This window comes from Populus euphratica, unplaced genomic scaffold (genome assembly GCF_000495115.2).
Source record: "Populus euphratica unplaced genomic scaffold, PopEup_1.0 scaffold196.1, whole genome shotgun sequence".
NCBI classification, from domain to species: Eukaryota; Viridiplantae; Streptophyta; class Magnoliopsida; order Malpighiales; family Salicaceae; genus Populus; species Populus euphratica.
In genome coordinates, this window is record NW_011500075.1 from 301,861 (window position 1) to 321,193 (window position 19,333).

Consider the following 19,333-nt stretch of genomic DNA (forward strand, 5'->3'; position numbering starts at 1 on the left):
AAAAGTGATGATGTTAATAAATTTTGTTATTGATTGAATTGTTGGGATCTAGGATAGTTGAATTATTATGAGAATATTTATTTTGAAGCATACAAGTTAATCAATAAATTGGAATGTTATAAATACATAGAAAATTTTGTCAAAATCTCGATAAAAACAAAATTTTAGGCTTTTGTTGTAATTACAATATATTATTGGGATCGATGATGATTGAATTTTTATTGAATTATTATGAGGATATTTATTTTGAAATGTATAAGTTGGTCAATAATTTGACATGTTACAAATACAAAGCAAATTTTTCCAAAATCTTAATAAAAAAAATTCAGACTTTTGATGTAATCATAATATATATTGTTGGAAATCATTTATGAAATTTAAAGTTGTTATAATTTGGGTTAATCTATGAAATACTATTTTCAAGTCATGAAGTTAGATTAATATAATAAAAAATAAATAAATTTAATTCTTAATCAATCTAATATTAAAGATAAAATTAAAAAAAAAGTTTTTTGTAAAAAGAAAAAAAACCAGAGTTAATCAAGTCAACTCATTATACCCACAATCCATGTCATCAGATTGAGTTAATCCAATAAAAATAAATTTAATATTAAAGGATAATTTTTTTTCTTATTGATTCTTCCTAATATTAAAGGATGCACTTTAAAAAAAAATAATTAAAAAATCTAGTCAATTGAATTAAGTTGCTAAACTCGATATCTATGTTTTAAAAGTGAGATAATCCAATAAAAATAAATTTAATATTAAAAAATAAAAAATTATTGATTAAAAAAAATATTATTCTAATAAATAGTATTTTTTTAGGAGGGGCACAATAAAAATCCTTTTTCTTTTAGTTTATTTATTAATATATAATAAATTAATTTTTAGAACATTCTTATTTTATTTTATTTTATTTTATTTTATAAACACATTTATTGACGGCGATTAATGTGAAATTAAGGTTCTAAATTGATTGCGTATTTATATGAAGGTTGAGAAAATGATAGAATTGAATCAGTAATATAATCTCCTCCTGGTTAATTACTTATCACTTGAATATTGTCTAGTGAGCTGGTGACTCACTTCACCACATTCCTGTTGATTTTTAATTTCTATATTTTTCACCATTTAATTGGTAGAGTAATTAGTAACCATTCAATCAAACAAACGGGGAACAAGGAAGGAAAAGAAAATATTAAAAAATGTTGTTGTTTCAACTCTATAATTTTTTAATCTCACTGGGCAGTATACTTTTTTGGTTATATGGATATATAAATAATAATAAAATAAAAAACCCTACGATTACGAAGCCAAATTGAGAAAGGTTTGATTGGTCTCTTCGACGATCAAGTCAAGATCTTTTACTTAAGCTTATGTTTCACTGTATACTACTTTAATCTAATGCTTACATGATGGGCTCCAGATAAAGATGGTAGTGCCTCTATCGAGGGGAGAAAGAGCTAGGAAATTTCCCTTCTTGTCTCTATCTGCAATTAATAAGCGTTTACAATTTGACTTTTGTTTGAATATTTTTAGCAAAAGAAAAGAAAAGATTTGTGGCCTTTACCAAAATCCTGCCTGGTAGAAAATTTAGCTAAGAAGCAGGTTTCCCTCTACTTTCGTGAGAAGGTACACGGGAAATTCCGAGAGAGAGTCATGACTCAGAGGGTCAATGTGGGTTTACAAACCAATGTTATTTTAAGATTTATAAAAAAAATTAAAATTAAAGCCCTGTTTTTTTTTTTTTTTAAATCAAAGAAGATGCCGAGGCTATTTAAAAATGTAGAATTAAAATAATTTTTTATATAAAAAATAATAAATTAATATTTTTTTATTTTTTAAAATGTATTTTTATATCACCACATCAAAATAATTTAAAAAATATTGGTTTTTACATGATTGAATTACTTGGATAATTTTAGGGATTCATTCATCACGATCCGAAGCAAGCACAGTTCCGATGTCCTCGTTGAAATAGACTTCGCAAATTTGTGCAACTGATCATTTATCAGTCCCAAATGCCAAATGCCAAAAAAAAAGAGATTCAGATCATAAGACTTTTCCATTATCAAATGTACCCCACATTTTTCTACCCGACATCTGGAACATCATAGAAGCTTATTTTGACATTCAGTTCCAATTCCTCTACACCTTGCAGCAATTCCTCTGACCCGATCAATGATATACGCTGTATCCAAGAATGCTTAGTGGAATTTCTGTCAAACGTAACTGCCGCCATCGTCTCAAACAATTCAATACCATTGCTCTTATTTTTGAATGTAGCAACACACATATCAAACTGAAGAAATGATGTTTCTTGATCAGTGGCTTCATTGCTACTGGAGGCCGAGACAACCCAAAGAAGCAGCGCTTGGAGTTTATTACCATCTGCAACTGAAACTGAGGGTAAACGAAATGATAATGATGACCCATCACCGCGATGGCTGAACCATTCTGGTATCTCTCCACCAGCAAGGCAAATGTCATAATGTTTACCTTTGCATAATCCCTACATATTGGTTTCAAGGTAAGCAATTAAAATTTGAGTTCTTAAAACTACGATATTTACATGCTAAATGTTTGTGTTCAAGCAATTAAGTGAAGACACAGAGAAGGAGAGACAACCTGAATAAAACTCATCTTATAGTTTTCAGATAAATTGTTGCAGTCATTTAAGTTCAAAATGGACCAGTTATTGCCCGCACATTCAATGCCCTGAATCTCTATTAAATTTCGGCACCCTTTTACATCCAGTAATGGTAGTCTTTCGGGCTGAAGAGGCGCGCTTACTCTTTCAATGGATGTGCAGTCATTGATAGACAAGAACAGGACACTTGATGGAAGCTCTGAGATTGATAGAAGATTCGAGCATCTCTCAACCGTCAAAAATTGAAGCTTAGAAAGGCGGCTAATGCTGGAAGGCAGATTGAAGAATTCATGTCCAGACAAATTCAAATTTTCAAGAAAGGACAAACTCCCAAGATCAATGGAACTTGTAGCTTCAGACAAACCAGAATAACTTAGATTTAGTTCTTTCAATGAGCTGAAACTATTGAAAGAAGCTGGTAGCACATCTATGGAGCTCGAGCAGCTTTGTGGTGAAAGCCACGATGAAAATCTTGAAAACCAAGATTTAGATGGCAGATAAGGTGAGTCGAAAACTTTGTTGTATCCACCAAATGATAACTTTGTCAGCTTCTTCAAATATCTAGCTGATGGAGGAAGTTGCTTAATCGCAGTACCCTTTGTAAACAACTCTGTTAAGGATTCTATGTCACCCAAACTCTGGCAATTTCTCAAGTTGTATGCACTTAGTAACGTTCAGAGTTTGAAGAGATTTTAAGTTACCCATGCTTTCTGGAAGAGTCTTTAGGCTGTCACACACCTCCAAGTTCAACAAAACAAGGCTCTTCAAAGTTCCAATAGATTGATGTACCTCAACCAAACTCCTGCATCCTGCAAGTATTAGTCTCTCCAAACTAGAGAGTCCTCGGAAGTTCGGCGTTTTAGCAAGGTACTTGGAAAAGCTGAGATTGAGGATTTTCAGCCTGTTAAGAATCTGTCAAAGCAATGAGAAAATAAGAGAAAAATAGCTATGTGAAAAAATGTAATTCTAAATTAAATTTAGTTAGGGAAAATTTTGAGTGCCTATTGCATATATTTGACCTTAGTCCCCTTCCAAAGTTTTCGTACGTTACTGTTTTGCATATCAAGTATAACAAGGTCGTTTAAGTGAAAATCAGACGGCAAAGATTTCAAAGGGCATCGAAACCAACAAAGCCATATCAACTCTTTGGGGAGAAGACTGTAGCTTCCCACAATATGTGCTCTATTGATTTTGAGTAACTTTAAACGTTTTATTTTTGTAAACGATTTTGTGCTAAAAGATTCTTGCACATCTAGGGCCAGACCCTCCACAGCATCTTTTCCCTGAAAATAGTACAAAAAAAGCATTAAAATATCATGACAATAATCATAGTCTCACATATAATTACTTGGTAATGATTTTCGTTAAATAACAATTTGCAATCTATCTTAACATTGATTGTCCTAAAGGTCGAATACTTGGTAATGATAGAAGCAGGAAAAAAAGACAGTGACAGGGGTCTTTTCATTGAGCACAATCAAGATATGATTTTTATGTATAGTCATAGTGCTATATATCTAGCTAGAAATAAGATACTTTTATGAGAAAAAACTACATTTATTAATTTCAGGTATCATTTTATTTTGAATAATGTTGTATTAAAGATTTGTACCACGTCTCTGCTGTTATTGTAAAAATTCACCTGTGTTATTCTATATATTTAGAGTTATGAATTTATTTGAAAATTTAGGAATAATCTATAGTGTTATGAATATCATCATGCGGAGTATTTTGCCAATGGGCAATATCGATTTCCCAATCTCTATAGCAAATTGAAAAGGTAGGTTGAAGAGTATGGATTTGCCAATGGGCACTACACTATTTTCTTTTCTTCGTATATAAACTTATTTTTGAGTTTTTGCAGTAGGTGTATAGGCCATATGCTAGGTGCCAGATGTGATGTTACGGCGACTCTCTCGCGTGAGTTGAGAAGTTTTTAGATGGATAAAAAGTACTCAAACTCTAATTGATTTTTAGATATTATAAATAAAGATAAATAATTAATTATATAAATAAAAAGTATAAGCAAAGATAAATAACTAATTTCATTAATGAAAAATATTAACATTTTTAATGTCTTTACTTCTAATACATCTTTACATGATATAAACTACCTTGTTTATTTTTGTTTGTAATTGTTATGGTTTGATAGTATTTCTAAATTATATCAATCTATTATAACAAGTTTGCTATGATGAACCAACTCTAATTAATAACATCAAGAATTTGGTCTAAAAGATCTCAATTTAAAAAGATATTAAAAGAATGTTGAAATTAGAAATTAAAAGAGATTTGGTGATTATTGAAATTTCACATTTTTCTTTTGTATTTTGAATATTTATGATTCTTATGTCATGAGATATACGTTGAAATATTCTTAATTATAATTAAGAATTTTATTCAAATAAATTTAAAATTTTTAGCTATCATGTCATTCCAATTAATATTTTAGATAAAACTCTTATCAATTTTTATCTTTATTATCATAACTCAATTTTTTATTCTTTTTATTTTTTATTTTATTTTTAAAAAAAGAGTAAGAGAAAAAATAAAAAAATAAGTGATGAAAAAAAATGAATGAAATGAAAAACTAGAAGAAAAAAAAAGAATAACATGAAAAATTGAAATTAATAAAGAATAGATTGAAATTTGGGTCAAGATAATATAAACTGAAAGTTTGAAGATGTAATTAAACTTATAGTAGTTTAATTAATAAAAAAAAGCTTAATTGAAGAATTGATAAGTTTGATGATTTAATTGAAATTACTTTAATTAATGAAATTATGGGTTTGATTGAAGAAATACTAAAATGGAGGGAGAAGTAGGCAATAATACTTGAGAAAGGAAAAGATGAGTTTTGACGTGTCAAGGCTCTACTACTAAGTTGAAAAGAAATAAAAAATTTAACTTATTAGTTAGCAACCATTTTTTATTTATATATGTAAGGTAATATATAATAACGAAGATAGAAATTACAATACTAAAGTAGTCCTATAATATATATATATATATATATATATATATGTAAAAACATATAAAATGAATTAAAATAAAAGAATTATTTAAAAAAAAAAATAGATTTTAAACAAAAACAAACAAATAGGCTATAACAGCACGCTGTCATGCTATCAATTTTAATATCTGTGTTGAAAACCCCATTTGCAAAGATTATTATGGCCTCAACCTTTTGATCAAAGAAAGGAAGTTACGTTGAACTGTCTTCTTCCTTTACATCTAGATTTGCACACAAATAAAGAGCTATTATGCAGTATGATAGTTTGCTGGGCCGTGAATATTACGTCTTGCATTGACTAATAGCCATAGCATCTTCTGAGAAAATGACGAATAATAGTAGCAATTTCATCTTTCCCTGAAAGTCACATTGCTAACTAAACCATTGACCCATCGTAGAATTTCTAGAGGGATTGGCAATTGATGAAAGAGATTATTGGACCGACTCCTGGATGTGAAATTGATTGGAAAGTTCGAATCCAACTTCTCACATCTAACTCATCTTACAGTCATCATTGCAATTCAAGAATCAAAGAAGATTCTCGATTGTAACCGGCCCTTTTGGTAGCCGGTTTTCTAATGTGAAAATCAACTGATCACTACATGGCTCAGCAGCTACAAATAGTAAATCCTCGTTCCTGATGGAGTGCCGTTACGTGAGGTTGAAGTCTTTGTTTTTTGCACTTGGAAATTAACCTAGTTGGGCTGTGACCTGAACTACGGTTTCATTTAACGGCATCAACGGGAAAATGTCCCGGGCTTCTAATACAGTAGCTCTGAGGTACCATAGCTTTGGAGACAAGAAGACTTTAGCTCTAGAGTTGATGTTAGCGGCTGTGTCGGTCTTCGTTTTCGTTGGTACAGATAATCTGGATCTTTACGGGTGTTTTTCTGAAGATTTTTAAGATATTATTTGACCCAAAATATTTCAACACAGACTTTTCTACTATAAGAGATGCACGAGAACATAGACAAATTTTTGCAAGATCTCCAAATTTCTTCGCTCCATCTCTCGCAAATAATTCCTTGTTATCTTGGCCCTTGTCTTTTCTGTTACTATCATTTTGGTTTAAATTCTATCAAAAAGCAAAATAAATAAATTAATAAAATCATGATTCTCTGCTTTCAATTCTTCCTTCTATTGTGGCCTGTGCATATACTGAATATGAAAGCTAGAATCATATGCATAGACTGAGGCTATTGCTTCCGTTCCCTACACTGAAACTCATGAATTGGCGTGCGAACAAACATTAACTCATCTTGGTATAGTCCTCAGTTGCCAGATTTTCTTTGCGGAAGCAATAACCCTGGAAAACTGTCATATATAGTGACTTGGCACAATATCATATAAATTTTTAATATTTCTTTTCAGTATAGAAGTATTTTAATTAGGTACATATATTTTTCTTCCCATATTATTATTATTATTATTATAATTTTTGGCTCCTGCTTCATTTCAATTAATATTTTAGATAAAACTCCTATCAATTTTTATTATTATTATCATAACTAAAATTTAGACTTTTTTTATTTTATTTTATTTTATTTTATCTTATCTTATTTTTTATAAAAAAGTAATAGAAAAATAATAAAATAAGTGATAAAAATGAAAAAAAAAAGAGAATGGAATGAAAAAATAGAAAGAGAAAAAAATGAATGCAATAATGAAAAAAATGAAATAAATAAAGAACAAATTGAAATTTGGATCAAGACAATATAAATTGAAAGTTTGGAGACTTAGTTAAACTTTCAAGTAGTGTAATTAATCAAATCAAGAGATTAATTGAAGAATTGATAAGATTGAGGATTTAATTGAAATTACTTTAATTAATGAAATCATTGGCTTAATTGAAGAAATACCAAAGTTTAGGGCTGATTCGAGTTAAAATTGTAATCAATTGAAATTTCAGGATCATTTTGTGAATGATGCTAAAATGAAAGGGTCCAATTACAATTTATTCAGGGGGCTTGATTACAAATATTGAGAAACTGTAATGACCAAATAAGAAAAGGCCATTCCCATCCCAAGAACGGCGCCGTTTCCAAAAGAGACTGTTCGTCTTCTTCACCTCGCCAAACCAGGGGAAAGAAACGCCGCGCCTGCTAAACGTCCACGAAGAGTCGCCGACCGTTACTCCTGCATTAAAGTACATGCAAGGTCGCCTCATTATATGGAGGCGACCGCATGGCATTCTCTGGCTATAAAAGCCAGAGAAAGGCCATGATAAAGGAGGAGGAGACGAAAAAAAATCAGAGAACACAGACGGGAAAACCAGAGGATAGAAGACGAGCAAAAGGAGAGAGGACACAACACAGGGGGGCGGAAAAAAAGAGAGAGAGGAGAACGGGAGGACGAACTGAGGAGAAACTGGGGGGACAGGGAACGAACCAGAAAAGCAGGGGAGGAACGAAGGTACTACTAAGGAACAACGCAGAGGGAGCATTTAACAAGGACGAACAGAGAAAACAGAAAGAGAAGGAAAGAGTGACCATTGTCTTCGCCATCTCCAGCACCAGAGACAGAAGACAGAGAGGGAACAGAGAATGAAAGAAAGAGAAGAAGGTGAACAACCAGACAAACGCACAGACGAAGATCATAGAAGAGACTAAGGAAAAGTAGAAAAAAGAAGAGAAAACAGCAGCAGCCGACCAATCCGCCATCACGTCTGCATCTCCAGAACTACCAGGTAAGTCTCCCTACATCTTTTCCTCCGCTCTTCGAATCTAATTCATTTCTTACTGTTGCCTTGAATTTTAATTCACCATCTCTTGTAGCAAGCGCGCGTGAGCATTTGACGCACGCCTGCTGCCTAATCAGGTTATTGACTTGGGTCAATTACTGGGTTGGGTAAATAAAAATGGACAAACAGAAAAGTTAGTTGGAGTTGAGGCCCAGCCAGCTCAATCTGTTTTGAGTTAGGATGTGTTTTGTCCTTGTATTATTTTATTTTATTTTATTTTAATATTTAATCAAATAAATCCTTTTATGATATGAGAATTTTTTTTTAAAAAATGTGTATCTTTTTCAATTTATTTTTAGGTCCCTCATATTTTATTTAGGCATTCACTATATATAAATTTTTTTCTCTTTAAAAAAAAACAAAATATGTATGCATTGATTTAAACTCATTTTACTTGTTTATTCATTATCCCATAACAAAGAATATCATATATTTTTTTGGTTATGTAATATTTATCAACAATAAAATTAAAAATATCCATAGTTGAATATTCATTAATACTAAAGTCAGAAATATTACAAACAAACCATCGGTAGAATAATATAATAAATTCTTAGCAATTTAAAACAAAATCTACAATGCAGCTTACCTCAAGTAGTACGCTTAAGAGGTGATAATATCTTTTATTTTGTACAATGCAGCTTACCTCAAGTAGGACGCTTAAGAGGTGATAATATTTTTTATTTTGTATAACTAGTCTAATATCATAGAATATCCACTAATCAATAAGGTTCTTAGTGATCATAATATTAGATGATGACTCTTTAAACAAGATATTTTCTCATCAAAGAACGAGATGCCAAAAATTTATTTTTTTAATTAATTTTTTTAAGATAGCAATGACACAGGTGCAACATTTATATTAGAAGTGAATAATAATAAATTATTATCCTTACTAATATTTTGAATATGAACCTCTTTGTAGGTTTTTTATCCTCATATTAAAAGTGAATAATATATTTTTTTACAAAAAAATAAGTTTCTAATATTTTTAAAATGTACGCCAAAATCTTTTAGAATTTTATAATTTGGTTGTAAAATTCATAAAATACTTTTTATATTTTTAAACATAAAAAAATAGTTTTTGAACTTTTTTCTTAATTTTAAGAAATGCTCCCATATTTTTTTAAGATTTTTGCTCATATACAAGGAAACCTTTTGTTTAACCCAAACAAGAACTTACCTATCTAACCCGGGTCAACTCCATTTAGTTGACCTCAAATCTTTGGTTTGACCATAAACAGAATAAAAAAAATGTTGGTTTGACCCAAAAAACAAACCAAACCCAAAACATATCAAACTTGCAAAAAACATAAAACATAATATTTTTTTTTTAGCAAAAATGGATCAAAACCTAAACTCTCAAAACATAAAGAACATGTCCAGTAAACATGATTTAAATTCAGATCAGACATGAATAATCTAAGGACATAAACATGTTGAAAATCGATCACTAAAAAATAATTATGTATGAAACATTATTGATTATTAATCAATAATTATGATTTGATCAAAATAGGTTCTGATGCAAAAACAAAATCTTAGGATTAAAACTCAAAAATCATAAATATTGATATGAAATGACCCTAAATTATTGATTCACAAACTCATGTGAAGATGTTGATGCAAATAAGCAAAGTAAAAATGATCAAAATCAAGTAGCCAACATAATATTTATATAAAGAACATTGTCTAGAATTTGCCCTAAAATGCAAGAATGTCATTTAACTTAAAACTGGCTTTTGAGGCCCCAATTCTCTTGTTTTTTGTTCTCATTAACTACATTGTTATAATTATACATGTTTAAATAAATAAATAAAAAACAACAAGTCATATGAAACATATACGAGGTTTCAATTTCTAAAAATGTTAAACCTAAATAATAAACATATTCAAAATTGACACTTTAACATTTCATAAAAATCCATGAAGAACTTGGAGCCAAGAACATGCATTAGCAAACCTTTAAAAAAATATATAAGAAAAACCTACTACCATATTTGATAAATTTCTAGCCTATTTTAGTTTACCAAAAACAATCATCCAAATATTTTCTAAACATCCAACAAGCATTAAAAACCAACTCAAAGCATAATTAATTAAGAAAAAATAACATTTTCATGTATTAACCAATATCAAAACTAAAGACATTATAACACCAAAACAGGTTCAAAACATCATAAAAACATACAATTAAGCATAGGCTAGTAGAGGATTATACCTTATCAAAATCAAAAATAGTTATTGTCATTCTTTCTTTAAAAATCCAATCTTTTGGTCAATTTATAATTTATCATTTTAGCTCTTAGATGCTAAGTAAAAAACTTTATTATTAATGAACTCAAATAATAAGTTTTTTTCTTCTCTTCCCTCCTTCTCTAGATTGTATGGGTATTTATAGGCTTTTGTTAGGTTTTTTTATTAATTTAATTAAATATTGATCAATACTTGACTCTTTAATTGAAATGAGTGGGTTTCGAGCAGGTTTTAACAGCTAAAAGCTTGATATTTTTTTGGTTTTTCAATGATAGTTTTTGTAATGAACATGGTTTTGAGATTTTGATGGTTTTGCTAAATTTGATAGTCAAAGAGTTATTTCTAGCCTTTTAATCTTAAAAAAGTATATCTGTCCTCGATAAGAATAAACCTACTTAGAGGTCTGAAGTGTAAACACATAAAAAAACCATTGATTTTGCACAATGGATATCATAGTTGTGGTTGATTAAGTTGATAAAGGGGATATATATCTTTCATTCGGATCTAAATTTTTTCAAGTTGAAGGTTGAAGGTTTGTAACTTCCTATTTATTTAAGATCTAAATTTTCTCAAGTTGAAGGTTTGTAACTTCCTATTTATTTATTCAAGATATCAACTCAATCAACTCATAATTACTTTAAAAAAAATATGAATAGTAAACATAGAATATGTTATCTGCCCTTTATTCCAAACAATACATTTTAAACATTAATTAGATGATATACCATCTAGGTTTACCACTAAGAAATTAAAGTTTTTAATTTAGGATTTGATCAATATTCAATTTAATTCTATTAGCCACCACCAATTTTTTATGCTTATTTCATCCACCATTGAAGATTGAATTTCTATGTTCTGAAACCCTAATATTTATAAGCTTACACTATGAATCTGTGTTTGTACATTAAGTTGAACTTTATAACTCATTTTTTAATTACATGTGATGGATTGTGAATTTATTTTTTTGAGTTGTGTTTGTATTTAAACAGATAATAAAGCTAATTAATATAGTCTTATTATTCACTAAATGACCATGAGATGGCAAGGTTTAATATTAGACCTTATCTTTGAATGTTGTTTTGTAAATAATAAATACATTTATCATTAAAAACATACCATATAAATACATTTATCATTGAAAACATAAAATAACATAATTTACTTAAATAAGATGATGTTTATTGTTTTATTACATACCATTTACCTTAAATCTCTATTGACTAATTACAATTTCTAATTACTAAGCGACTATTTTATCATATTTTATCCTATTTACACATAGCTAATCTCGATATCCTTGAGACAATAACCATGTACAAATAAATATGTCAGAGACTAGATTAGTATATGTGTTATGATGAAAAGTTCTGGTCGAGAAGATTATCTACTTCTAATCTTAAACTATTAATTTCTTTTTATTACATTGAAATTTCAACTCAATTTTGTGATTTTTTTTCATTTAAATCAATAAAACTCAAAACTTAATAAACAACTTATATCAATATATAAAATCCATACCAAATGAAACCTTAATCGCGGAGTAAATTTTCCATCTTTGCAACTCCCTTGTTAAACAACTTTTCAACCATTCATTGGGAGATGAAGACGCTACGGCTTGATGATGGTAAGATGGAACTATCATTGTATCTGTCCGAGCAAGGCTGTAAATGTCACGATCCAACTTACCAATATTTGAAACAGCATTATTTTTTGTTATCAGATGAACCCCACACTGTTCAACTCCACTGGAGCTTATTTCGACATTCAGCTCCAATTCCTCCACTCCTTTCACTGCGCATCGATACCCCCCAATCAACGGTAGACTCAGAATCCAAGAATTCCTAGTGGAACTTGGGTCAAATTTGATGCTGCTGGACCTTTCAAACAATACCTTACCGTTGCTCTTATTTCTTAAAAGAGTTCTACACGGAGCAAATGACCCTTCTAAAGTGGTGGCATAGACAACCCCAATAAGCAGCCCTTGGAGTTGATTACCATCTGAACCTAAAACTGAAGGTAAATGAAATGATAATGAAGATCCTTCTCTCCGAAGGCTGAACCATTCTGGTATCTCACTGGCAGAGAAGCTAATCTCACACATTTCACCTTTGAACAATTCCTGTTGTTTTCAAGGAAATAAGGTAAGTTTTTTTGTTTTAATTAATTAACAATTCACATGCTATTTATGCCTGTTCATGTGTAAGAGAGACAAAAGGAGAAACAGAGAGTACCTGAACAAGAGTTTCCTTATAATTATTTGATAAATCGTTGCAGTCATCAAAGTTCAGAATGGATGAGCTAGTGTCCAGAAGTTCCTTCTCCCGAAACTCTATTAAATTTAGGCACCCAACTGAAGTAACTAAGAGTCTCTTTTCTCCCAGAACTGGCACCTTTTCCATTGTCGAGCAAATACAAGCATACAACCTCGTCAAACTTAATGGAAGTTCTGAGGTTGATAGGAATAGATTTGGGCATCTACGAACCCACAAATCCTTAAGATTAAGAAGGTGCCCAATGCTAGGAGGCAGGTTGGAGAATTTGCTCCCTGACAAATTCAGCTTTTCAAGACAGGACAAACTCCCAATATCAATGGAGCTTGAAGCTTCAGGTAGACCACAATAACTTATATCTAGTTCTTTCAATGAGGTCAAACCAGTTAAAGGAGTTGGTAGCATAGCTATGGAGGTAGAACAGCTTCGCCGTGAAAGCCATGAAGAAAATCGAGAAAACCATGATTTAGATTGTAGATCATGTTTGTAGCTGTATCCAACCAATGATAACCTTGTTAGCTTCTTCAAATGCCCAGTTGAAGCGGGAAGTTGCTTAATTGCAGTTCCATTTGCTAACAACTCAGTTAAGGATTCCATATCACCCAAGAATTCTGGCAATTTCTCTAGTTGTGAGCAGAAACTAATATTTAGAGTTTCAATGGATTTCAAGTTGCAAATGCTTTCTGGAAGAGTTTTTAGCCTGCAACATCCCTCAAAATTCAACGAAACAAGCCTTTTTAAATGTCCAATAGATGGATGTACGTTGGCCAAACTCGTGCAAGCTGTAAGTTTTAGTATCTCCAAACTAGGGAGTCCTTGGAAGTTTGGTGTTTTGACAAGGAGCTTGGAATAGCTAAGATTGAGGATTCTAAGCTTATTGAGAATCTGTCAAAACAATTAACAAAATGAGAGAAAGCTAGTCATGTGAAAAATGTAACTCTAAATTAAATTTCATTTTGGAAAAATTTGGGAGCCAGTTGGATATTTCGTACCTTAGTCCCCTTCCAAAGTTCTTGGATGTTACTATGCTGCAAATCAAGAACAACCAGGTTGTTTAGCTGGAGATCAGATGGCAAAGATTTCATAGGGCATTCAAGCCAACAAAGCCATATCAACTGTTTCGGTAGAAGCTTGTAGCTTCCGGCAAGATGTGCTCCATTGATTTGAAGTAATTTCAAATGTCTCATATTTGTAAATGATTTTGTGCTAAGAGATGCAACTGTTGATGCTCGAACATCTAGTGCGAGACCCTCCACCGCGTCTGTTCCCTGAAAATTAATGGAGAAAAGTAGAAAACCATCACTCACGAGAAAAATAACAAAAGTATTTTTTTTTTCAGCTTACATTAAATTTGACAGTATATAAGATTGTTTTGAGGTCCAGGACCATATGAATTTAGTTCTTACCGTTTGGTTGTTGAGGACATCTAAGGCATCCTCAAGAAGCCAAATTCTGTTGCGTTTCCCAGGATGGTCATATGAGACTTCACGAACAATCTCCCTGCCCATGTCTCTTATGAGGTCATGCATGTTTAACTCATTTTCATCATTAATTGACAAGAGCGACCTTTGGATGAGAATATCAATGCCGATATCAGGAAAGAAGCCACGACCATGGAGTATTTCTACTACATATTCTTTGTCCCAACCAATGAAAAAGCATGCAATATCGAGGAACATGGCCTTCACGTTGTCATCATCCAAGGTGTCAAAACTTATTCTAAGTGTTCTCTGAATTTGTCTGTTTGGAATTTTCCGTAGTTTCTTAATAGCACTTTTCCATACAGATATGTTTCTTCTGAACAAATAAGAACCTAAAACTTCAAGAGCTAAGGGAACCCCTCCAGCATAGTCAACTATAGCATTCGATAGCTCCACATAATCTTCCTCTGGATGGGTGTCCTTAAAGGCGTGCAAACTAAAAAGCTGAAGGGATTCATGTTGATGCAATTCCTTAACATGATATTTCCCATCCACTTCAATTTGAGTTAGTAAATGTTCATCTCTCGTTGTAATGACTAGTCTACTTCCTGGACCAAAACAATTTCTCTCTCTCACCAATGCTTCTAGTTGTTTAAGTTGATCAACATCATCAAGAACAACAAGAACTCTTTTGTGACGAAAACGATCTTTCATCAAATTGACTCCTTTAGAAACATTATCGATCTTCCAAGTATTTGGTTTCAAAATATCACAAAGAAGCTGCTCTTGTAATTGCTCTACTGTTTTTTCCTTGACATTCAAAATAAAAGAGCTTCCCACAAATCCATGACATAGTTGATTGAATACAGCTTTCGCTATTGTTGTTTTACCTATTCCTGGCATCCCATACACACCCACAACTCGAACATCATTTGACTGGATGCTTAGCAGGTCAATAATATAATCAACACGAGACTCAATACCTACAGGATACTTGGCAACGTCTAAGCATTTGGGACCTAATTTATGCAACAAATCTTCAACAATCTTTTGAATAAATTTCGATTCATACCTGTTAATTGCAAAATCAAGTCATATTCGGAAGAGATAGCTAACCATATGCAAAGAAGCTTTTTAAAGTGTCTGTGTGTCTGTACATATAATGGGAGTAATGGGAGTGAAATCAGGCTAGTCATAGCTATGCTAAATCGAAGCAATTAGGCATCTACTCCAATGGCTGCTTCGATTTTACTAATTGGTTTTAGGAATTGTTTTGATTAAAAATTACACTATTGAAGAGTGAAATTAGATCACAGAGAGAAAGACATACCCGTTTGCCATATCCTTCAGAATCCATCCAGATATATTTCCGGCCTCATCAAGAGCTTCTCTCCACCTTTTCAACCTCTCCATTTCAATCTCAAAGTCTTCTTCTTTTCTCTTAAGAGCTTCACCAACATTCCATTTCTGTTTTCGCACATATGACGGATCGATATCATAGAATATAGGAACAAGAAGCTGCCCCATGGCATGCCTACACTCAAGAATCTTTACAAGTTCGTCAAGACACCATCTAGAAGAAGCATAGCCTTTGGAGAAAACCACTACAGAAATCCTTGATTCTCGGATTGCCCTACTGAGTTGTGGGGAGATTTCCTTTCCTGGAGGAAGCTCATTACCGTCCCGAAACGTATAGATTCCCGCTTGGTCTAAGGCAGCATAAAGATGATCTGTAAAATTGTTGCGAGTATCTGCTCCTCTAAAACTCAAAAAGACATCGTAGGTCGATCCATGTCTAGAAGAGGATGAAGAAGAGGAATGAGACTCAAAGGATACAGAAGCCATACGAAGGCACAGTTTAGAAACCTAGGTAGCAAATTGGAAACGTTGTTTGAAGAGCATGGAGAGGAGTGATCACGGAAAGAAGTAGCAAGGCATGTTAACTGTGAAGGGTTTTTCTTACAAAGACGTGTAAATATCTGTGTATGTTGATGAGAAGTTACGTGCAGGTATGGGGATCAGTCGAATGGAAAATGTTAGGTGTGTGCGTGTATGTTACGTGTTCTAAGATATGAAACATTCTAGAGGCTTTTATGACTTTCATTTGATGCATGTCAGTCAATGCAATGCCGCCAGAGTAGACTAATAAGATATAAAAAAATGGTTTTTTTATTTTATTTAATTCTTACGTTATTTTTATTTAAATAAGATATAAAAAAACTCAAATTTTTGCAAAATCGTTGCAAAAACAAACATTTCTCTGAAAACTATCTCTCCAACGTAAAATGCATTCTAAAGTAATCTGGAGTAATTAATGCAAAGGTTAGAACTTTGGAGGATTGAAGCAAATTAGTATCGGGAGACATTTATTTTTATCTGCCAAACTGTAGACTACTAGTCATAATTTTCGGTAGACAAGATTGACTTTGTTTGTCTAATTCGTGTGTACCACCATAAATGCCAGAAATGATGCTTTTGGTCAGAAATTTAATCTTGTGCTACTATGAGATGGTGACTAAATTCAGAAATTTTTCAAGGCTTAATTATACCACCTGCACTTGCAATTTCATTCCTTCTAGTTTTTTTGAAGAATGTCTAGAACCTTTCACACGCTACAAAAGTTTAAATGTATTTTGAGTCATCTTGATAGAGACCTAAGAGTTGTAATTTATTTTTTATTCTTCTCAATTTAGAGTTGAAATGACCGTAATCTTCCCTGTTTTCATTTGGTTTATTACTAGAATCACGTTTGTTTAGCCATATTTTGTTTATTGCAGTTGAATTGTAAAATATCTTTAGGAATGAGGTGTTAAGAGTGTTTCATAGGAGTTGAAAAAAAAAATATAAAGATTTTGTATCTCATAATAAATCAATTCAAAATCAATTTATATAATTATAAAAATATCAAATAATTTATTTATAGAGGTCCAAAAGTAAGGATTGGGATGAGATAATAAAATAAAGAACGAGAAATGCATAGAGTCCAATAATTTCCTCCCTTGGAAATCTTTTACCCTTATTTTTCTTGTCTTGTAGTTATTATTTTAATGAATATCACTAAAACAACATGAGAAATAAATTTAACTTATATTCTTACGTATAAATTTATTATCATACAAATCACCAAACTGATTTTGATGAGTTAGCATAGAATATAACTTAAAATACAAATAATTTATTTATATAGGTCCAAAAGTAAGGATTGGGATGAAAAATAATAAATGAAAGTTAATTTGTTTCTTAAAAAAAAAACGAAATGCATATATTGTCCAACAATTTGATAAGAGAAATTGGATGCAGGATCCAAACCAAGCTAGCACACTTTCAATCTTCTTTCTTTTCTTTGGCGATCTAACTCCCTGATCCTTTGGTCATCTTCAGTATTCGCATTTTATAAATATTGGCTTTCTAGTTTCAGTCTTAAATCTTTAGATCATCTTTATCAATAATGATGGTAATGATGGCTTTTGTTCTCAAACTTTTGTCTAGGAATGCTTCTTTTTTTTTTCTGAGGTACAAGGATACTAAATGAGCTTACAAATTCATCAACACCATTAATAGGACTCTTGACATCTTCTTCACTTCACTAGTTGCACTCTAGTTTTTCTTGCCAAACTATTATCTAATTATTTTTCTCTTGTATTGGGTAAAATAATACCGAATGGGTCTACAAGCCCTTTGTCAAAAGACCCATCAACATGATGTTGAAATTCACAAAGGCTACACCCATACACCATCTTTGATTCTCCCTAAATTCTTAAACTTCTTCTTAAATTGAAAATCAGGAAATTGTACCTAACAACTTCCATTTCTTTTTTTTATTGGATGTTCTTGGAGATAACTTTCAACCGTTGAATCAGCATAAATATAGGAGAAGATATAAGAGGTAGTTGTCGTTAGCATAAATATAAATGCTGTAACAATTCTATTTCTATTTGAAAGTTATATACAGAATACTCATTAAAATTCTTTTTTTCTAAACTACTTACATGATATCAAGAGCATACATAAGACGTCTAACCAGTAATATCAAGATGTCTACCTCTCCATGTTCTTCAACTACTGCTGCTACTGAGTCCTCCCTTCCCATCTTCAATCCTTCTTCCTCCATCAAAATTACTAAAACTCACTCGTCTAAACTTTCCCTCTTGGAAAGCCACTATGATATCATGCCTCAAAAGCCAGAAAGTACATGGTTACACTGATGGAACAATGCAGCAGCCCGCTAGAACCATCATTACCTCTACTGGCTCTATAATTTCCAACTCGTCCTTTGATATCCGGGAAACACAATAATCTTATCATTATTTATCTCTTCTTCTCTTCTAGATGAGGTCTTGGCCCAGGTTGCTCATTACACCATCTCTGCTGATGTCTGAAAGGCTATAAGTTCTGCTTTTGCATCCCAATCTCATACTAAAGCAGTACTTGTTCGCTTTTAATTCTCTACCATGCGGAAAGGAAGTCAATCAGTGATCAAGTATTTTATGACGATCAAGTGTCTCACATATGAATTGGCCATTGTTGGTCAGGCACTGCAATGTGATGATATTATGTACTGCAATCTTGCTGGATTTGGTCCTGAAATTGATTTCTTGTTTTCTATGATTACTCATTGTGACAATTCTCTCATTTTGGAGGATATTTACTGCATGCTCTTGACATATGAAGCTCATATAAAATGTAATAATCAGGTTTTTTTCTTAGCCATATTAGGATACTAGCATGCAAATCCGACAAGATAAAAGGTAAGGGACAAGATAAAATGAGAAATGACACACAAAAATTTACATGGTTCACCCAATTTGGCTACGTCCACGGGCAAGTATAGAAGGATTTTACCAAGTAATGTGAGAATACAACTTCTCTCTAATAATAGGAGAACAACAAAAATCTCTCTATTATTAGGAGAAAACACCTCACTTACTATCTCACAAATACCTCACAATTTTGTGGGATTACTCTCTTCTCACCCTCTCTTCT

At 31.8% G+C, this 19,333-nt stretch overlaps 2 protein-coding genes across 2 annotated transcripts; both read right to left on the reverse strand.

Moving 5' to 3' along the window:
- Window positions 1-2,092: 2,092 nt before the first annotated feature.
- On the reverse strand, window positions 2,093-4,155 carry LOC105108620 (TMV resistance protein N-like). The gene is made up of 5 exons (XM_011002991.1): window positions 4,069-4,155; window positions 3,670-3,933; window positions 3,387-3,562; window positions 2,629-3,313; window positions 2,093-2,512 (listed from the first exon to the last, which is right to left on the reverse strand). Exons 1-5 carry the CDS (start codon window positions 4,153-4,155, stop codon window positions 2,093-2,095), a joined length of 1,632 nt encoding a protein of 543 aa, XP_011001293.1.
- Window positions 4,156-11,953: 7,798 nt separating this feature from the next.
- On the reverse strand, window positions 11,954-16,352 carry LOC105108604 (TMV resistance protein N-like). Its single transcript, XM_011002964.1, has 5 exons — window positions 15,681-16,352; window positions 14,336-15,422; window positions 13,922-14,197; window positions 12,891-13,814; window positions 11,954-12,778 (listed from the first exon to the last, which is right to left on the reverse strand). Exons 1-5 carry the CDS (start codon window positions 16,193-16,195, stop codon window positions 12,158-12,160), a joined length of 3,423 nt encoding a protein of 1,140 aa, XP_011001266.1. The 5' UTR covers window positions 16,196-16,352; the 3' UTR covers window positions 11,954-12,157.
- Window positions 16,353-19,333: the final 2,981 nt, after the last annotated feature.